Source organism: Mandrillus leucophaeus, unplaced genomic scaffold (assembly GCF_000951045.1).
Source record: "Mandrillus leucophaeus isolate KB7577 unplaced genomic scaffold, Mleu.le_1.0 Scaffold531, whole genome shotgun sequence".
Lineage (NCBI taxonomy): Eukaryota > Metazoa > Chordata > Mammalia > Primates > Cercopithecidae > Mandrillus > Mandrillus leucophaeus.
The window spans coordinates 1,354,507-1,373,709 of record NW_012105709.1 but is presented as its reverse complement, the minus strand read 5'-3'; the positions used below and the strand labels follow the sequence as shown (position 1 = coordinate 1,373,709).

At 38.1% G+C, this 19,203-nt stretch overlaps 2 protein-coding genes and 1 pseudogene across 3 annotated transcripts in view; 2 read left to right on the top strand and 1 right to left on the bottom strand.

The window, feature by feature from the left end:
• The window catches only part of PEX3 (peroxisomal biogenesis factor 3), a 38,440-nt gene extending 37,587 nt beyond the window's left edge, over nucleotides 1-853 (top strand). The window contains exon 12 of the mRNA XM_011997163.1: nucleotides 258-853. Coding sequence (XP_011852553.1) covers nucleotides 258-341 — 84 coding nt within the window. The 3' untranslated portion in view covers nucleotides 342-853. The remainder of the gene's footprint in view (nucleotides 1-257) is intronic.
• Nucleotides 854-1,638: 785 nt separating this feature from the next.
• On the top strand, nucleotides 1,639-2,810 carry LOC105551768 (annotated as a pseudogene). The gene has a single exon (XR_001007897.1). The product of XR_001007897.1 is annotated as a voltage-dependent anion-selective channel protein 1 pseudogene (transcript).
• A 3,817-nt stretch (nucleotides 2,811-6,627) lies between these two features.
• FUCA2 (fucosidase, alpha-L- 2, plasma) overlaps nucleotides 6,628-19,203 on the bottom strand; it is a 16,666-nt gene continuing 4,090 nt past the window's right edge. Inside the window, exons 2-7 of the mRNA XM_011997162.1 lie at nucleotides 18,355-18,542; nucleotides 15,045-15,384; nucleotides 13,486-13,696; nucleotides 13,066-13,256; nucleotides 8,548-8,656; nucleotides 6,628-6,989 (exon numbers count right to left, since the gene is read on the bottom strand). Of these exons, the coding sequence (XP_011852552.1) occupies nucleotides 6,849-6,989; nucleotides 8,548-8,656; nucleotides 13,066-13,256; nucleotides 13,486-13,696; nucleotides 15,045-15,384; nucleotides 18,355-18,542 (1,180 nt within the window). The 3' untranslated portion in view covers nucleotides 6,628-6,848. The remainder of the gene's footprint in view (nucleotides 6,990-8,547; nucleotides 8,657-13,065; nucleotides 13,257-13,485; nucleotides 13,697-15,044; nucleotides 15,385-18,354; nucleotides 18,543-19,203) is intronic.

Here is a 19,203-nt window from a genome sequence, read left to right as displayed (position 1 = left end):
ATTTGAAGACTATTTGGGGTTTTTGTCCCTCAAAGTCACACTTGAACGCTTATGATACCATCATCCCTCATATAAGAACCTAAATAATAACTATCTTCTAGAATTTATTACAAGAAAAACTACTCATTTTCTTAAATGGTTTGCCTCTTGGCCTTTACCACAAAACTTAGAACTGAATTCATCCCTTGATTGCAGAAATTAATTCAAATTTTGTATACTTTTTGCAAACTATAATGTTACATTATCATCTTTGCTAGGATCTGTTGACAATGGAGCAAGTGAAAGACTTTGCTGCTAATGTGTATGAAGCTTTTAGTACCCCTCAGCAACTGGAGAAATGATTTTTCCTTCAAGAAAAACTACAGTGGGGATTCGTTTACTTTTTAAAATACACTGGGTAAATCATCTATACTTAGAGTAACAGTTTGTTATCAAAATGTCTGATAAAATATATTCTTAATAAAAGTCTTCATTTCATAATGAAATCAATGTATTTGGCATCTTAATATATTTTTTTAGATTCATCAACAGACCAGTTTTTGTGGGCACATATATGTACACATGTGCAAATATCAGAATTGTTAATGATTTGTTACACATGGACATTCGTTCCAAACTGACTAAAAATCAATGTAGATATTTTATATACATATATATATGAATATGAAATTCAGTGTACTTTGCCATATTAATACTGAGGAAAAATATCTGTTGGAGACATAGGTCTAGAATATATGAATTTTGGGAAAATATGCTGTTTAATTATAATGTTCCCTAGACTGCTGTAAACAGAAGTGAATCTGACTTTTCTCTAGCTACCCTTCAAAATAATAAATTATTTGTTTCAAATATACCTTGATGGAGGACTTTTTTATTCTTATGGAAGTAGTAAATTTCAACAACTATGATGAACTATTTTTCCTTTGCTATTTCTTCACTATATTTTTTAAGGTTTTATTAGCAAGACTTAGAAAGTTACATATTGATTTAGAGGCTAAAATTGTGTTGATGCTGTTTACTCACCTAATTACATAGTTTTAATCATTTGTATGTACTTATATAATTTTAAAAACTTAACTTTGTATTGATTTTGAATACAGTGAAAATCTTACTGCAATAAACTATTTTAGTAAAATATTATTTTGTTGAGTTAATATTTTTCAGCTATTAATTTACTTATCCCATAGCATTTTTGTTATTATTTCGGAAGAGAGAGCATGCTAGTTTAAGTTTCATTTTAATTGGTCATGTACTTGGTGCTTTTTTGTTGTTGTTAACTTGTTCATTTAGTAAAAAGCAAATAGCTTTACTTTCTGGAAAAGAAATAATTCATTGTCTCTAGTAATACATCTGTAATTCTTCATTTAGAAGGGTAATTAGGGCAAAAGTAAATAAATCATTATGTATCATTAGTATGTTGACATATATTTTCAGTAACATTGTTTTATGTTCCTCCAACATAACATGTAGCTGAACAGTAGAAGGTAGAAAATAAATTATGAGGTCTCTTCTAAGGCCGGCTAGGCCTGGAGCTGACTGCTAGGGAGTTTGTGTCTAGAATGTTTTTAAAAATAGGTAGCGGAGCCATAGCCCTCAACATAGACCTCTGAGCCCACTGGCATTGTCTCTGAGCAGAAGATGGCTGTGCCACTCACATATGCTAATCTTGGCAAATCTGCCAAGCATGTCTTCACCAAGGGATATGGATTTGGCTTAATAAAACCTGATTTGAAAACAAAATCTTAGAATGGATTGGAATTTACAAGCTCAGGCTCAGCCAACACTTAGACCACCAATGTGACAGGCAGTCTGGAAACCACGTACAGATAGAGCGAATATGGCCTGACATTTACAAGGAAATGGAACACTGACAACACTCTAGGCACCGAGATTACTATGGGAGATCAGTTAACATGTGGACTGAAGCTGACCCTCCATTCATCCTTCTCCCCTAACACTGGGGGGGAAATGCTAAAATCAAGACAGGATACAAGCGGGAGCACATTAACCTGGGCTGCGACATGGATTTGGACGTTGCTGGGCCTTCAGTCCGAGGCGCTCTAAGTGCTGGGTTATGAGGGTTGGCTGGCCGGCTACCAGGTGAATTTTGAGACCACGAAGTCCTGAGTGACGCAGAGCAACTTTGCGGTTGGCCACAAGACTGAATTCTAGCTTCACACTAATGTGAATGACAGGACAGTTTGGCAGGTCCAATTACCAGAAGGTGAGCAAGAAGTTGGAGACTGCTGTCAGTTTCTCTGGGACAGCAGGAAACAGTAACACTCACTTTGGAATAGCAGCCAAGTATCAGATCGACCCTAAAGCCCACTTCTCCACTAAAGTGAACAACTCCAGCCTGATAGGTTTAGGATACACTCAAAGCCTAAAGCCAGGTATCAAACTGACACTGTCAGCTCTCCTGGGTGGCAAGAACATCTATGCTGGTGGCCACAAACTTGGTCTAGGACTGGAATTTCAAGCATAAATGAATGCTGTAGAATTGTTTAAATCATTTTGCAGCATAGCTGCCTTCAGAATTTAGTGTATCTTTTAATGTATGTCTGGGTTGCAAGTATTGCTAAATGTCATGTTGGACCTCCAAGTTAAAGATGATTCAGCTTTAAGGTGTTACCCTTTCAGAGGTACAGAAGAAACCCAGTTCCAAAAAGGTCCTTTCAGTGGTAGATTTGGGGAACTTGGTGGCCCCTGTAGAGATGCCAGGTTTCTTTTTTATCTAGAAATGGCTGCAAGTGGAAGCTGATAATATATAGGCACCTTGTAAATTCATATTGAGTAAATGAATGAAATTGGGATTTCCTGAGAATTGAACCTGGTTTCCTAACCATAATTGATGAGAGGCTCGTTGCGTGATGGTGTGTACAAACTTACCTGAAAGGGACCTTTGTAAGACAGATCTTCATGACTTGTTCCCATCCCAGTTCTTCATTACCTCTTTTACACAAAAAGATCTACAGGGTGTGGTCACTGTTTCTTTTGTGCAGCTTTGGGATAGAGAGGGTGAATGTGATGAAACCAATAATTCAGGACTTAATTCCTTCCTGAGTTGTGGGTTTTTTTGTCCTTGCGTCAGAGTATAAAATAGCTTCCAGGAGCTCCAGCTATAAGCTTGGAAGAGTCTGTATAATTGTAATCACAGGTGACAGCACTCAGAATCTAAATTGGGCTTATGTGGTATTCTTACCACTCTATTTTTTAGCAGTTTAATGGATACATTTTGGAGTCTTCCATTTTGTGTGGAATTAGATCCTCTTCTTCAAATGCTGTAATTAACTTTAAAAAAAAAAAATCTTGAGCAAAATATTGAAAACTTAAAAAAAAAAAAAAAAAGATAATGGTCCAGCCTGGGCAATGTGGTAAAATCCTCTGTCTACAAAAAAATTAGTCAGGCACAGTGGCATGTGCCCATAGTCCCAGCTATTTGCAGTGATCACTTGAGCCCAGTAAGTCAAGGCTGCAGTGAGCTATGACTGCGCCACTGCACTCTAGCCTGGGTGACAGAGTGAGACCGTGTCTGGGAAAAAAAAAAAAAAAAAACAAGTGGAGGTGGAGAGGAGGGAACATGCTTCTTTCCAAAATTTGACAAAATATGATATTCTCATTTTTAATAGGGTAAATGAAAAATAGCATTTTGGGAAATTAGGGAATGTGTGTGTAATGGGCACGCATCTCTTCCAATAAAATTAACCCAGGATTTCATCCAGGGAAAATTTGAGACTAAACAGGTGTGGCCTTGTAAGATACAAATTTGATCAGCTGAAAATTATCTCCTGGAATCATACGCATCTGTATAATTGTGGCAGTGGAAGAGACGACAAGGTAAAAACCACATGTATGTAAAGCTACTTGGGAGGCCGAGGCAGGAGAATCACTTGAACCTGGGAGGCAGAGGTTGCAGTGAGCTGAGATCATGCCACTGCACTCCAGCCTGGGTGACAGAGTGAGACTCTGTCTCAAAAAAATGAATAAATATAAAAACAAAGTTAATTGGTCTTAGATAGTACATATCTGCTTTCTGATAGTATAGCAGGAGCCCTCTCATCAGAAACCTTTAGTTGTTTAGTTAATCTAAAAAGTTATGTAAATCAGGATGTCATAAAAAATACATATATAGACATTTTAACTTTAAATGTTCTATATTTATCACTTATTTACTATAGGATCCAGGTTTTTTCTAACTTTTTAGTGTAGGTCTACTCAGTTGGGCTGTTGGTGACATAGTGTGGTACAGCATAGCTGCTTTCCCATATAGGTCTGCTGATAGATGTTCTCTAATTATCTTTCTTAAATTCCTGGCCTCAAGGATCCTCCCACCTCAGCCTCTCAAGTAGCTGGGATTACAAACTGGAGCTTGTAATCTAATTATCTTTCTTGTACAAACTACATGTAATGTCATAGGTGTCATAGGTGTGAACCAGAGATGCAGAATTCTTGAAGATTTTTACTATATTTTCCCCCAATCTTTTAGAACAGTTTTGCCCACACTTAACCAATAGCTTATTATTATTATTATTATTATTAATTTTTAAAGTCAACAAACTTTTATCTAGTCTTTCCAAAGTATTCAACTTGGCTTTCACGGAAACTACAACTCTTCACACTTGCATCATTGGCTCTTAAAATCATCATAAAAAGTTCACCTGGCATAATCAATTTATTTGGTAACTATTAGTTTCCTAGAGCTGCTGTAACAAATTACCACTCCGTAAGTGGCTTAAAACGAGAAATTTATTCTCACACTTCTGGTGGCTAGAAATCCAAAATCAAGGTGTCAGCAGGGCCATGCTTCCTCTCCAATCTCTGCCTAGTTGTCACATGGCCTTTTTCTGTCTCTGTGTCCTTTTCTGTCATTTATAAGGATACTGTCATTGGATTTAGAACCTACCCATATCCAATATGAGCTTATCTCAATACTTACCTATTACATCTGCAAAGACATGATTTCCAAGTGAGAATACATTCTGAGGTTCCAGGTGGACATAAATTATTGGGGAACACTATTTGACCCACTACAGTCACAAACTCAAACAGCCTTTGGTAAACATACATTGCAGCAAATGGGAATAGAAAACACAACCTCTACTCAGGTTAAACAACAGAAATTTATTTTCTCACAGTTCTGGAGGCTGAAAGTCCAAGGTATCAGCAGATGTGGTTTCTTCAAAGACTTCTCTCCTTGACTTGCAGATGGCACCTTCTCACCGTCTTTATACGGCCTTTCTTCTGTGCACTTGTATCCCTGGTGTGTCTTCCCCTTCTTGTAAGGACATCAGTCCTATTGGCTTGAGGGCCCTACCTTTATGACCTCACTTAACCTTAGTTACTCTTTAAAGGCCCTATTTCAAAATATAGCCATGTACCACATAACAACTTTTCAGTCAATAATGGACTGCATATATATTGGTGGTGCCATAAGATTATAATGGAGCTAAAAATTCCTATCACCTAGTGACATCATAGCCATCATAAGGTAGCACAACACGTTAATCACATTGTTTATGGTGATGCTGGTGTAAACCTGTGCTGCCAGTCGTATAAAAATCTAGCATATAAAATGCTGTAAGGTATATAATACTTGATAATAAACAGCTAGGTTACTGGTTTATGTATTGCTATGCTATATGTTTTGTCATTATTTTAGAGTGTATTTCTACTTTAAAAAAAAAAAATGTGAAACAGCATAAGGCAGGTCCTTCAGGAAGTTTTTCAGAAGAAGGCATTGTTATAGGAGATGACAGCTCCATGGGTATTATTGCCCCTGAAAACCTTCTAAGCAGGACAAGATGTGGAGATGGAAGACAGTGACATTGATGATCCTGACCCCATGTAGGCCTAGGCTAATGTGTGTGTTTCTGTAAAAGTAAAACGTTAAAAATTTTAAAAATAGGAAAAAAGCCTATAGAATAAGAATATAAAGAAAGAAAATATTTTTGTACATTTGCACAATGAGTTTATGTTTTAAGCTAAGTTATTACAAAAGAGCCAAAAAGGTTTTAAAAATTAAAAACTTTGTCAAGTTACAGTAAGCTTATGTTAATTTGTAATTGAAGAAAGAAAAACATTTTTATAAATGTAGCATAGCCTAAGCATACAGTATTTATAAAGTCTGTAGTGTTCAATAATGTCCTAGGCCTTCACATTCACTCGCCATTCACTCACTAACTCACCCAGAGCAACTTCCAGTCCTGTAAGCTCCATTCACAGTAAGTGCCCTGTATAGGTGCACCATTTATTTTACAGTATATTTACTGTACCTTTTCTATGTTTCCGTATGTTTAGATACACAAATACCACTGTGTTACTATTGCCTACAGCATTCAGTAACATGCTGAATATGTCTGTAGCCTAGGAGCAATAGTCTATACCATACACATTAGGTGTGTAGTAGGCTATGCCATCTAGGATTTTGTAAATATATTCTATGATGTTGGCATAAAAAAAATTGACTAGCAATGCATTTGCCAGAAAATATCCCCATCGTTAAGTGATACATAACTATATAATCATGTTGGGGGATATGGTTTCAACATAAAATTTTCAGTTCAGTCCATAATACCACCAATTCCTTGCTACTCTAACCTGAAAAAATTCGCACCTCTGAGTCACACATGGAAACAAATCAATATGAAGAGACTTTAATGGCAAAGTGCACCGGAGAGTTAAAATGATAATTTAAGAAAAAATTTAGTGGGAAAACGGGAAAGAGCTGAATTGCCAAAATAATTTTCTTATCCAATTTTACATTTGCTTTCTCCATGTGCTATAATTATAGACACCCGATAGTTCCTAGTCTTAGACATAACTTGCAGCATCAGCCACTCTGCTGCACTTTAGATCACATTAGTTAGTGCTAGAGCCCAGCCCCATTTACATGGCATCTGACGAACGGTTAGCTGTGGCAGTTCTACCATAATGCCATTTTGCTCCAAAGAAATCCAGTTAAGTGGCTGTCCATGGCCCAGTAGTTTCACCTGAAATTAAAAACATACATGCAAATGTTTCCAAATTTATCTCTTTATCTCACCCACTTTCTATTGGGAAGGACTCATTAGTAGTTCAAAAAAATATATAGACGAGATTCATTTTTACCTTTATTTAGTGATTCACAATCACTCTTCATCCAATTAAGTATATGTATCTTGCCTCTATATTCTTGCTTCTGTTTTACTCTCAAGAGGGAAATAAAAGTGTGCAGGGGTTGGGGAAGGAGAATTTTCAAGGCTGAATGGAGTGTCAGAGTGGAGAAAATGCTAAAGAGAGGATCAGGAGCAGAAAATGGTTCTGAAACAAGAGTCTGCCCAAGTATCTACTCAGTGTTCCCCAGATTTTCTAATAACCTCCACTAATCAATAATACATATATTTGATCAATTATTACTGTAATTATTTTATAACCTTAGTCTTACTATACTAAGCAAATTCAAATAAGTTCTCTACATATTCTAGGGTTATTTTGAACCAAAACCTTTGCTTCTTAGGTGGATCAATATGAAAACAAAACCCAGGAGCTTTTAAATAATGATGTTAATTGGCACCAAAAAGAACATAGATAAAATAAAAATATAATCAGTGTCATACCTGGTCTACTAAGCTGTAATTAAACATTAGATTTGAACTCATCTTCTTTCTGCCTCATCAACCACACGTATTAGAAATGAAACGCAGAAAGGTGATGCAAGGAGAGCCATATGGACAATTCACCTCCAAAGGGATAATTTATTTAAAAAAAATAAGTTATAAAATATATCAGAATGAACTCAATGCCAGATGTGGTGGTTACAACAGTTAATCTCTAACTTTCTCCAAAATGTTTTATAAACATAAAATAGTAGAGTCATGACATCTTGTATTCAGATACGTTCTGGGGTGGGGTGTCAGGGAAAGCATCCGAATTCTAGTTTTATGAGAAGAATCATTTTGTATGCATGCAATGAACTTGAACAACATAGAATGACTGTAAAGAATAATGTCTATTTTACAGTGATATGCATAGAGATACTGTAGCTGCTTTATCAGCTTAGTTTTCTGGGAAACAAAAAGTTTCAAAGATTTTGACCAAACACTGTCATTGGTGAAATTCATTTTACTTTATTTTATTTTATTTTATTTTATTTTATTTTATTTTATTTTATTTTTTCAGAGACAGGCTGAAGTGGTACACTGATAGCTCACTGTAGTCTTGACTTACTGGGTTCACGCAATCCTCCTGCCTGAGCCTCCTGAGTAACTAGGACTACAGGTGCGTGCCACCATGCCCAGCTAGCTTTTAAAAAAAATTTTGTAAAGAGGGGTCTTGCTATGTTGCCCAGGTTAGTCTCAAACTTCTGGCCTCAAGACATCCTCCTGCCTCAGCTTCCCAAAGTGCTGGAATTACAGTGTGAGCCTCACTGCTTGGCTGGAGCTCATTTATAATTACTTTTATGAGGTATAAGAGAAACAGATATAAGGCTCCCCTTAAAGTTAAAAGTTATGTTTGCATCAAGATGTTCTAATCAGCAATTTAAAGGAACAAGATAAAGTTCCCTCTTACCTCTGTTGCCCCCAGAATAGCTTTGGGCTGGCCAAGGAACAGCTGTCCTGATGTGGGCCATTTAAGAAAAATGGCATATACCAATTTTTCTTTAGGCTTGAATGTGTACCTGGTTAAAAGAAAAAGATAAAAAGCGTAGTAACAAGTTACATCCCATGTTTCTCATTATTTATGGATCAGGAACGATCTGGAATTTTTTTACAGAGATACTTCCACAGTGTCGCCATTAATAGAAGGGAGGGAAAAATAGCCCCATGTTGGTATAAAAAAGCACCTTCCTCCCCCAAGACCAAAAGGAAGTTCTTGGAAGACAAAGATTTTGCTGAGATAGCATTCCTCTTCATCAGACTGCTCTCATGGATCTGAAAAGGGGAGGCAGATGCGCTAAGGGGGCAGGATGCAAGAGCTTCATGGCTTTTCATGTGTTAGTCAAATTTTTATATCCATTCATTCAACAAGACAAGATATGCATGTGTCAATTCTGTGCCTAGTACTGTGCTCAGTGTTAGGGTTAGAATAAAAAACAAAACACACATAGTTCTTACGGAGCTTAGACTAGAGTGGGGAAGGCAAACACTAAATAATCACACAAATAATATGAAAGTGTGAGTTCTGATAAGCACTATGAAAGAAAAGGAAATTGAGAGATTGTAACAAAAGGATCTCTTTAGATTAGAACATCAGAAAGAAGCCTCACCAAGAACGTGACATTTAATCTGAGACTTAAAGGAGGATGAATGGGAACAAAGAAGAAGGTAAGGGAAGTAGGCTGTAGACAAAAAAAAAAAAAAATGGAATTCATTCATTTATTCAACTACTCAACAAATACTTATTGAAATCTTAAAATGCTAGACACTGTTTTAGAGCAATATACAGCATTGAACAAAGTCCTTGTCCTCATGGGGCTTGCATTCCAGTGGGAGAAATTAGAATGAACAAATATGTCAGGTGTTGATTAAATGCTATGGAGAAAACAAACCAGGTAAGAAGAACAGGGCATGCTAGGTAGGAAAGGAGAGGCCTGGGAGTGTTATTTTAAGTAGAATAGTCAGGGAAGACCTCTTAGAGGTGGCATGGAAGAGAACCATGGGAGCGCCATAGGAGTGCCACAGGGGAGTCTGGAGAAAGCCTTCAGACAGAATGTCAAGTGCAGGAGCCCCAGTGCAAGTGTGCTCTGCCTGTTGATGCAATAGCAAGGAAGGCAGAGTGGCTGAAGGAGAGGAAGTGGGGGAGGGTGATGGCAGATAAGATCAAAGAGGCGATAAGGAGCCAGATTTTGTAGGCCCTTGTGAGCATCTATGGGACCTGGCCTTCTCTCTGAGACTGGAAGCCATTGGAGAAATGTGAGCATGGGAGTGGCATTATTATTTAAAAGTATACTCTAATTGCTTTGTGGTGAATAGGTTAAAGGGTAGAAATAGAGACCTGTTAAGAAGCTACTGAAATAATCCAGACAGGGACAAGACAATGGAAACTAAAAGGATGAGGGTTGCCACAGAGAGGATGAGAAGTGGTCAGATTCTGAATATATTTCAAAGATAGAGGATGATATCTGCTAATGAGTTGCCTGTGACTATAAAAGAAAGGGAAACTAAGGGTTTCAAGGTTTTGGGCCTGACAACCACCTAAAGGATGAAGCTACTGTTAACTGAGATGGGAAAGACCATGGGTGGAGCTAGTTGATAGCAAAATTTGAAAACTCAGGACTTCAGTTTTGGATGTACAGGTCTAAGATGCTATGCATCCAAGTGGAAATATTGAGTAGGAACTTAGTGAGGCTGGAGTTCAGAAAGAGGTCTGCACTGGAAATAGAAATGTGGAGGTCATCAATATGGCATTTAAAGCCATGAAAATGGATAAGATCACCTGGGACATTAAGATAAACGCGGTGGCTCATGCCTGTAATCCCAGCACTTTGGGAGGCTGAGGAAAGTAGATCACCTGAGGTCCAGGAGTTCGAGACCAGCCTGGCCAAACATGGTGAAATCCTGTCTCTACTAAAATTACAAAAAAATTAGCCAGGCATGGTGGCAGGCACTTGTAATCCCAGCTACTCGGGAGGCTGAGGCAGGAGAATAGCTTGAACCTGGGAGACAGAGGTTGCAGTGAGCCGAGATCACGCCAGTGCCCTCAAAAAAAAAAAAAAAAAAGAGAAGAATAGAAATCTGAAGACTAAACCTCAGGGCACTTCAAGATTTAGAGGTTGGAAAAATGAGATGAAATCAGGAGAGGAACTAACTAACAAGGAAGAGCCAACAGGTACAATGAACACCAGGAGAGACAGTGATCAACTGAGGCAGACGCTGCCAGTAAGTTAAGAAAATGAGCACTGGGGACTCATCACTGGAATTGGAAAGGCAGAGGTTATTGTGGGCCTTGAGAAGAGCAATCTTGGAGTGTGGGGGTGGAAGCTCCACCAGAGTGGGTTCAAGAGAAAAACTGTAGCAAGGAATTGGAGATAGCAAGTGAAAATTCTTTCAACATGTTTTACTACAAAGGAAAGGAGAGAAATGGGAAGGTAGCTAGAAATACAAGTGAAATTGAGTGAAAGGGGAGAATTGCTGTAACAATCCTTGGGTGGATGATTTGCAATGGGATCAGGACACAAGGGTTGACCTTAAAACCAAAGGTGAGATAATTCTACATTGTATGTGTCTGGGTGCGTGTGTGTGTGAGTTTCCATAGTTACAGTTAGCTGTCCAGGAGCAGGCATAGAATAAGTAGATCTTAATTTAAAGTTGATGTTCTGTCAAGTGAGTATGGCAGAGGGAGCGAGAGTTCAGGAGTTGGGTATATGCAATAGATTAGTTACAGTGACGGGCCACAGAATCTGTTCTGGATAAGGAAAAAGACAGACAGAGAAAAGATGATAGGATTAAAAGATAGGGTAATCCCTGGATTATAGATCCCTTTGGAAGCCAAAGTGCTGTGTGGAGTGAGCCAAAATATAAGAAGTCGTAGGTAGATGGCAGAATGCTTCAAACTGGAGCCATGGAAGGGGTGCAGTTATTGGTAATGCAAAGTCTAAAGTATGATTATAAAAGAAAGGGAAGTTAAGGACACCAAGGCTTTTGGCCTGACAACCACCTAAAGGATAAAGCTGCCATTAACTGAGATAGGGAAGACCGTGGGTGGAGCTAGTCTACAGCAAAATTTTAAAACTCAGGACTTCAGCTGTGGACATACAGGTCTAAGATGCTATGCATCCAAGTGGAAGTGTTGAGTAAGAAGTTCTACTTTGCATTACCAATATGACTTTGTATATTGATAATGCAAAGGAACAGGTAACAAAGGTCAAGCAGACAAGATCCCTAGAAGACAGGAAGTGCAGGTAATTAGAACTGTGAATAGAAATTAAAATCACTAAGAATTATGTGAAGAGTAGTTCTGGGGACAGGGACAGCAAGCCAGGGCTACTCTCTCGAAGGATTTAAAGGGTTGACCTGGGAGTCTGTAGGTGACTGCAAGAAGATGGGCATGATGAACCTGGGGGGAAGAAGGCTCCTACGGTGAGGAGGGAGAGCAGGAACACTCAGCATCGGGGAAGTTGGTAGGAGCCAGACTCACAACTTTATAAGCCACATTAAATATTTAGCTTTTATGTTTATTTATTGAAATAAACACAATGGAATAATGGTTAATGATTGTGAAGTCCTAGATCAGATGCCCTCGTATTCAAATGTCAGTACAGAAGCAAATTCCAAAACCAGATTTGCACTATCCTCTGTTACATGAGAGCTTGGTATTGAGTTCTCATTATGGCTCCTCCCAGATCAACATTTTAAAACTCCACAATTATTTGCTCTGTCCAGATTGCCTTACTTCATTTTATTCAATGGGTTAATGTTTTAAGTCGTGAGTCAAGTAGATTGAAGAACAATTAGTCTAATTTTTCGGTTCCTATTTGATCAGGCAACTGAAAGTGAATTTTTAGAACTTCACCAATACTCCTCTTATTTTATATATGTTAAGAAACCGTATCAGAAACTGTCATATTTGTGGAATCTGATTCAGGAACTCACTGACACACAGAACCTCCCCAAACTCAGAGAGAAGCATCTTCCCAGAACCCTCCCTATTTTGACTCATTTTTAATCTAACATTTTCTCTGCCTTTGGGTACCTTTGTTTGCAAATTTCATGGGATGCAACATCTGCAAAAGTTAGAATTTACGGAACTGATTAAACAGTAGTCTCTGTTTTAGACTAACCATTCACATTTTTTCATTGGTCTGAACGGCTTACAATTTTTCTAAAAGCTGAGTACTTTCAGCCAAGATTTGTCCACCACTGGGAGATACCTAGAAATGATGTAAGCTTAATCTGATAAACAATAAACGTTCAAAAACATGCAAATTCTTCCTCTTCTCTTCATATTAGAGTAAGCTAAGTTTGGAAAGTGCTTTGTATATGTAAGAATTCATCCAATTTCTCTTTTTATCCTACTCTTCTTTATATGTGTGATAAATTTTAAATCTCTTCCTTTATAAAAGAGTACTTGGTAACAAGAATGACTTACCACACATCTGGGGTGACAGTGTCATTCTGGGATCGCCAGGTATGGGTTTCATAAATAGCTTCTCCATTGACTTTTAGCCAGGACCCCATTTGCCTCAGTCTCTCCTCAAAAACTACAGAAATGGTGCCATCTAGTGTGGGCCCAATATTCATCAAAAGATTTCCTCCACATGAAACTGTTTCTACAAGTTGCTAAAAAATTAAGAATAAATGTTTTTAGATAAATAAAATAATTCCACATTTAATGTGCTAATATGTTGCATTTATATATTTATACATGTATATATAGTCACTACCTAGAAGAACACAGGATAGAACAATGTCCTATATTTATAGGCCATTGAGCTACATAAGAAATAAATCCTATATGATCACACTATTAAGAATATTATGTTAATAGTCACCAGACATTTTACTGTACCTTCACTAATTCTCCAATTGTAAGATAGTCAGAGATTCCAGCTTCCCTCCTATAGCCCCAGGACAGTTTGTCTATTGTCATGCAGTTTTCCCATTTATGTGGCAAAAGATGTCCTGGGTTATAACGATCACTGCAGGTATAGAAGCCACCGTGCTTACAGATGCTACCAGCTCCCCAACGATCATTGGTGACTACTGTGTCCCGAACTGGGCTGAAATGAAACATACAGTTTTTTAAAACAAAAGGTATAAGCTTTTTATACAAAAGAAATGTCACTGAAAAGACTTGTAATTGAAATAGAATTCTGAAAAGGAACCATGGCATAGTACAGTGGAAAGCCCGTGGTTTTGAAGTCAAACAGACCTGGGTTGATTGGAGTTCTGACTTTGTCACTTTCTAGCTCCTAGACCTAGTGCAAGTTACCTGACTCCTCTGAATAATGAATTTCCTCATCTATGATTAGAACAAAAATAAGTTATGTAAAACATTTAGCCTGGTACCCAGCACATATAGCACTCATAAGAGTATTATGATTATTTTAAGCTCCCTTCCATATTGTAAATGATAGCCGAAACTGAATTTATACCCAAGACACTTTTCAATGATTCAGTGATCTCATACATGTAGTCTAGCCTTTCTCTTTCTCTTACCATTGTGCCTAATATTGAAAAATCTCAGAAAATTCAACCGTTGATGTCATGTGAAATATCCCCACAACGTTACTTATCATAGCACGTGGCACATTTTAGAGGGAAATCCACACCACATAGAGGGGACAGTTTTGAGTCACAAATTGAAGTGATGGCTCCCCATCTTTTCCCTTGGAAGGACACATTGCTGTTTTCAGTATCAAGATGCTGTTTTCAGTATCAAGAGTTTTTCAGAATATTTGTATTTGTGCCCTTTGTGGGCCCAGGAAGTGCAAGCAGAAGGTTGCCTGACTTAATAGCACAATACCCAGTGCTTTCTAGTGTACATGCAAATTTTGTCCATATAGGTTAAGCCTAATGGAGGAGTTTAATCAGAACTCCCTGTTCTAATAGGGCAGCCTTGAACATAGCAGGAAGCAATAGGAAAAAACTGGAGAAAGGGAAAATGCTGCTGATGAAGGAAAAGAGGAGACAAACAAGGGTGACATTGGCTGGGCAGCAATGATGACCAAAAGGTAAGAGGATAAAAAGAAGCAGTCAGAGGGATTCGGAAGCACATAATTGGAAATAGTGATGAAGAAACAGAGTTGTCCCAGAATAGAGGCCATAAAGGACCAGGGTAGGAAAGAAAAAGGGGGGACCCACAAAATTAACACCTTCAAAGTGATCCTGTGATTTTTAGTCTGATCTCAAAATCAGACCACTGAGTTGTATTTTACTCCTGATTTATTTACCCTTGATTATGTTGAGTAAATACTGATATATCTAATACGTATTATTTAAAATGATTTTCTCCCCCCATGCCACCAATGACTTAAAATGAAATATTTCAAGAGGTGAAGGAATGAAAATGTTAGAAATATATTAGGAATATGGAGGGTAACTGCAGCAATCTCATAGCATACACACCTTTCATTATATAGCCAGGCCAAGAAGCCTGTGCTGTTCCAGTATTGATCTGGCGCTCCTCCATCACCATCCGACCACAGAACCTCAGGCTGATAGTTGTTCACTAACTCGTAGAGCTCTGGCAATGTCTTAGAAACTGGAAATTGCCGCTTATGGAATGAACTGGATTCATCCTCAAGGAAGAGCGGATGAAACCATTCAAAAAGGGAATAGTACAGTCCAAAACGCAGGTCAGTTCTGTTCCTAATGGCTACCTCAAGTTCCTTGACAATGTCCCTCTTGGGCCCCTCATCTATGGCATTCCAGTTCCATGAATACTCTGAACCCCACAAGGTAAAACCTAGAAAGTTATAGTGAAAACCCTTGTAAGCATGTCTATTTTAGTAAATTTCAACCCACACAAATGCCCAAACAAATCACATAGTACATGCGATGTATAAATACCTGCTCCTACAAATGACTGTTTTATGGCCAGTTTTTCATGGCATATATCGTGCTTTTATATGAGAAGTGAAAATTTAAACAAGGTGAGTCTGAGGTTTTTAAAAGCAACTTTCGGGGTTTATCACTGTATGGTCTGATCTATTTCCAGTATTTTCCCTCTTAGATTGTAAGGTCCTTGAGGGATCTCATCATGTCTGCAGTGCTCCCTGCTATGTCTTCAGCCAACTGCTAGCACAAGGTATAGCACAAAATAAACAATCAACAATAGCAGCCCACAACTAAAATGGGAACATATACATGTACCATGCTAAATGATGACTACTACTATTTATTATGAAGATCCTGAGATGCACTCCTGCAAGATTCTTAGTGTCTTCTAAACCAAAGTTTGAAGTCTACTGCTTAGTTTTAGGATTGTTTATTCTATTATAGTGTGATTCTTAGAACACTGGTGATCCATGTATAGCAAATCTCTTTTAGCCTGATTATTTATTTAACCAGAGGGGCAAAAAAACCCTACTATTTCTCAATAGTTCTATACTTTAAAATATACTCACCACATGTAATGTCATCCTACTATAAAATCATAAGCTTGGATTTTCCTCTTTAATAAAATTACCCAAAAGCAAATAGTCTACCAACTATTTTCTTATCTTATAGATAAGAAAAACAATATATACTTTTATACAAACACTTAGAAGTGGTTCATTTTTAACAGGCATTTGCATTTAGATTACTGGTTGTTCTATATAAAAATGTTAGAAGAGATATATAAACTGAAATACTTAAAACATAATAAATATGAAAGCCTCAAAAATTTTATCAGTGCCTAGAGACTTAACTACATTGTTACTATTCCACTAAAATCTAAAATAATTTTTAAGAATAGACATTTATAAGGTACATTTGGTGAAACATTTTACTCTTGATAAATTAGAACAAGTCTAAGATTGACTCATACTTCGGATTTTTTTTTTTTTTTTTTTTTTTTGAGACAGGTTCTGGCTCTGTCACCCAGGCTGGAGTTCAGTGGTGTGACCTTGGTTCACTGCATCCTCAACCTCCTGGGTTCAAGTGTTCCTCCCACCTCAACATCTCCAGTAGCTAGGATTACAGGTGTACTCTACCACGCCCAGCTAATTTTGTCTAATTTTTCAGAGACAGGGTCTCACTTTGCTGCCTTGGCTGGTCTCAAACTCTTGACCTCAAGCAATCCTCCTTCCTTGGCCTCCCAAAGTGTTGGGATTATAGATGTGAGCCACTGCACCTAGCCTTAGATTCATTTTAATAAGCTTTTAAAAACAGCTCACTCTTGTTCCTGTCATGTCTATGGTAAGCTTCAGAGCAGTGTTGATATCTAAAGTCATATTCAAAATTATTCAACTTGACAGGCCCTAATGTCAGACAGTACTAAAACCACATGAGTCTTCATTTGAATATCACCACCATAAGCTCACACAGCGATACTCCTTCCTGAGCTTAGTATGCATTTTCCATAAGCAATGAAAACATCTGACAACATGGGTCCCAGAAAATGTATAAATGTGGGCTACATCATCTCTCCTCACAGTTTGATTAATAATTTTTATTAAATAAACTCACTATGTATTGTTTTGTGCCATACAGCTTGGGAAAGTTCCTAGACATCAGGAAATCAGCATGTTCTCAAGCAAATACTTGATAGACATTCATCTCAGCAGGAGAAATATCTACAGGAGAAAATCATGAAGCTACCAGAATGTGGCCAAAGGGAAAATATCCTATGATCATTCCAGATTTTTTGTGTTGGTTCTCCTCTCCTATTCTCATCCCATCCCTGGAGAAAACAATAAGGCAAAGTTTCTTTTTTTTTGAGACAGGATCTCGCTCTGCCACCTAGACTAGAGTGTAGTGGCCCTATCTCCGCTCACTACAGCCTCAAGCAGTCCTCCAACCTAAGCCTCCCGAGTAGCTGGGACTACAGAGACACACCACCATGCTAATTTTTTAGTTTTGTTTGTTTGTTTGTTTATTTGTTTTTGTAGAGACAGGGTCTCATTATGTTGCCCAGGCTGGTCTCAAACCCCTAGGCTCAAATGATACTCCTTCCTCGGCCTCCCAAAGTTTTGGGATTACAGGCATGAGCGACCACTCCAGTGCAAATTTTTTTATACCAAGGCAAAGATGATCATGCGAAAGAAACTAATGAATTAACAAGCAAGTGGAACAAAAACAATTTGTTAATGCTTCCCTGGCCTTACAAATACTGCAGTGGTAATGGGTGGAATCCATTCTATTAAAATAGGACTGCTGTGTGGGGGTTTAGATATTCTTCTACCACCTCTGATTATTCTGGGAACCATTACAGTTCCACAATCCTTTTCCCTTCAGGTGATCTGGGTCACTTTCATCATTATCAGTTCATCCACTATTTGCACAATTTGGTCATCTAAGAGTTGGCTAAAAGTGCAGCCAGGTGTGCCTTAATGATGCAAGACTATAGCAGTATAACCCCCATGATGCATTCACAGGATGCACTACAGAGAAAGGGAAGGAAAGTGCAATTCCAATGATGAACTTTGACTTGCAACCCACACTCCCTTCAACAAACAGCTTTACGTAAATCTTGGAAATATTGTTCAAAATACATGTGCCAAAATGTGACCATCTTTCTTCTGTTATGTGGAGGGTATGATCCTTTCTGTATTCCTAACATCTCTCAATTTGGGTTGAAAGTGCAGTCCCTTAGTTATCAACAAGTGCCAGTCACCACTTATGGTTGCGCCTAAGAGAAAATTAGACCTTGCTTTAGTTTTTTCTTCCAAAAAAAAATAATTTTTCATTTCTTAACCATTGTCAGCAATTTCCATACGCTAGATTGACTTACCTTCATGATGTTTGGAAGTTAAGACAATGTATTTGGCACCAGAGGCCTGAAAAATATCTGCCCACTGGTTGGCATTAAAAAATTTTGCTGTAAATAGTGGTCCAAAATCTTCATATTTGAAACTAGGAGGGTAATTATCTTTCATAAATTCCACATACTTCGGTATCTTTTCCTTTTGCCAATACCACCTAAGGGGAGGAAAGGAAAGAGTGCATAAACAGCACATACACACACATTTAAAAGAACTGCTCCAGCTCCCCTTACCATTTACCCATCACGTAGATACTGTAGGACCCAGATTCTCTTTCTCACTTCCCCCTTAGTTTGACTTGGCTTTAAAGAAAGTTTATGCAAACTAAAACCCCCTCTCATTTTCTACCTATCTCCCTGTGATATCCACTCAGCCCATAAACTAGAGCATTCTAGGCAACTCAGCTACCTATTCTCTCTCTTTATTTTAAGACAGGGTCTCACTCTGTCACTCAGGTTGGAATGCAGTGGTGGAATCATGGCTCACTGCAACCTCGACCTCTTGGGCTCAAGCGATCCTCTCGCCTTAGCCTCCTGAGTAGCTGGGACCGTAGGCACGTGCCACCACACCTGGCTATTTTTTTTTTCTTTGTAGAGATGTGGTTTCCATATGTTGCCCAGGCTGGTCTTAAACTCCCGGGCTTAAGCAATCTTCCTGCTTCAGCCTCCCGAAGTGTTAGGATTACAGGCATGAGTCACCATGCCCAGCCCCATCCTCTTTTAATACTTCACTTTTAAATCACAACATGTAGTATGTGTCTTTACACATTGTCCTTTGTAACATAAGCGACTAGGGCTTCTAAAAGGAAGACTACATGC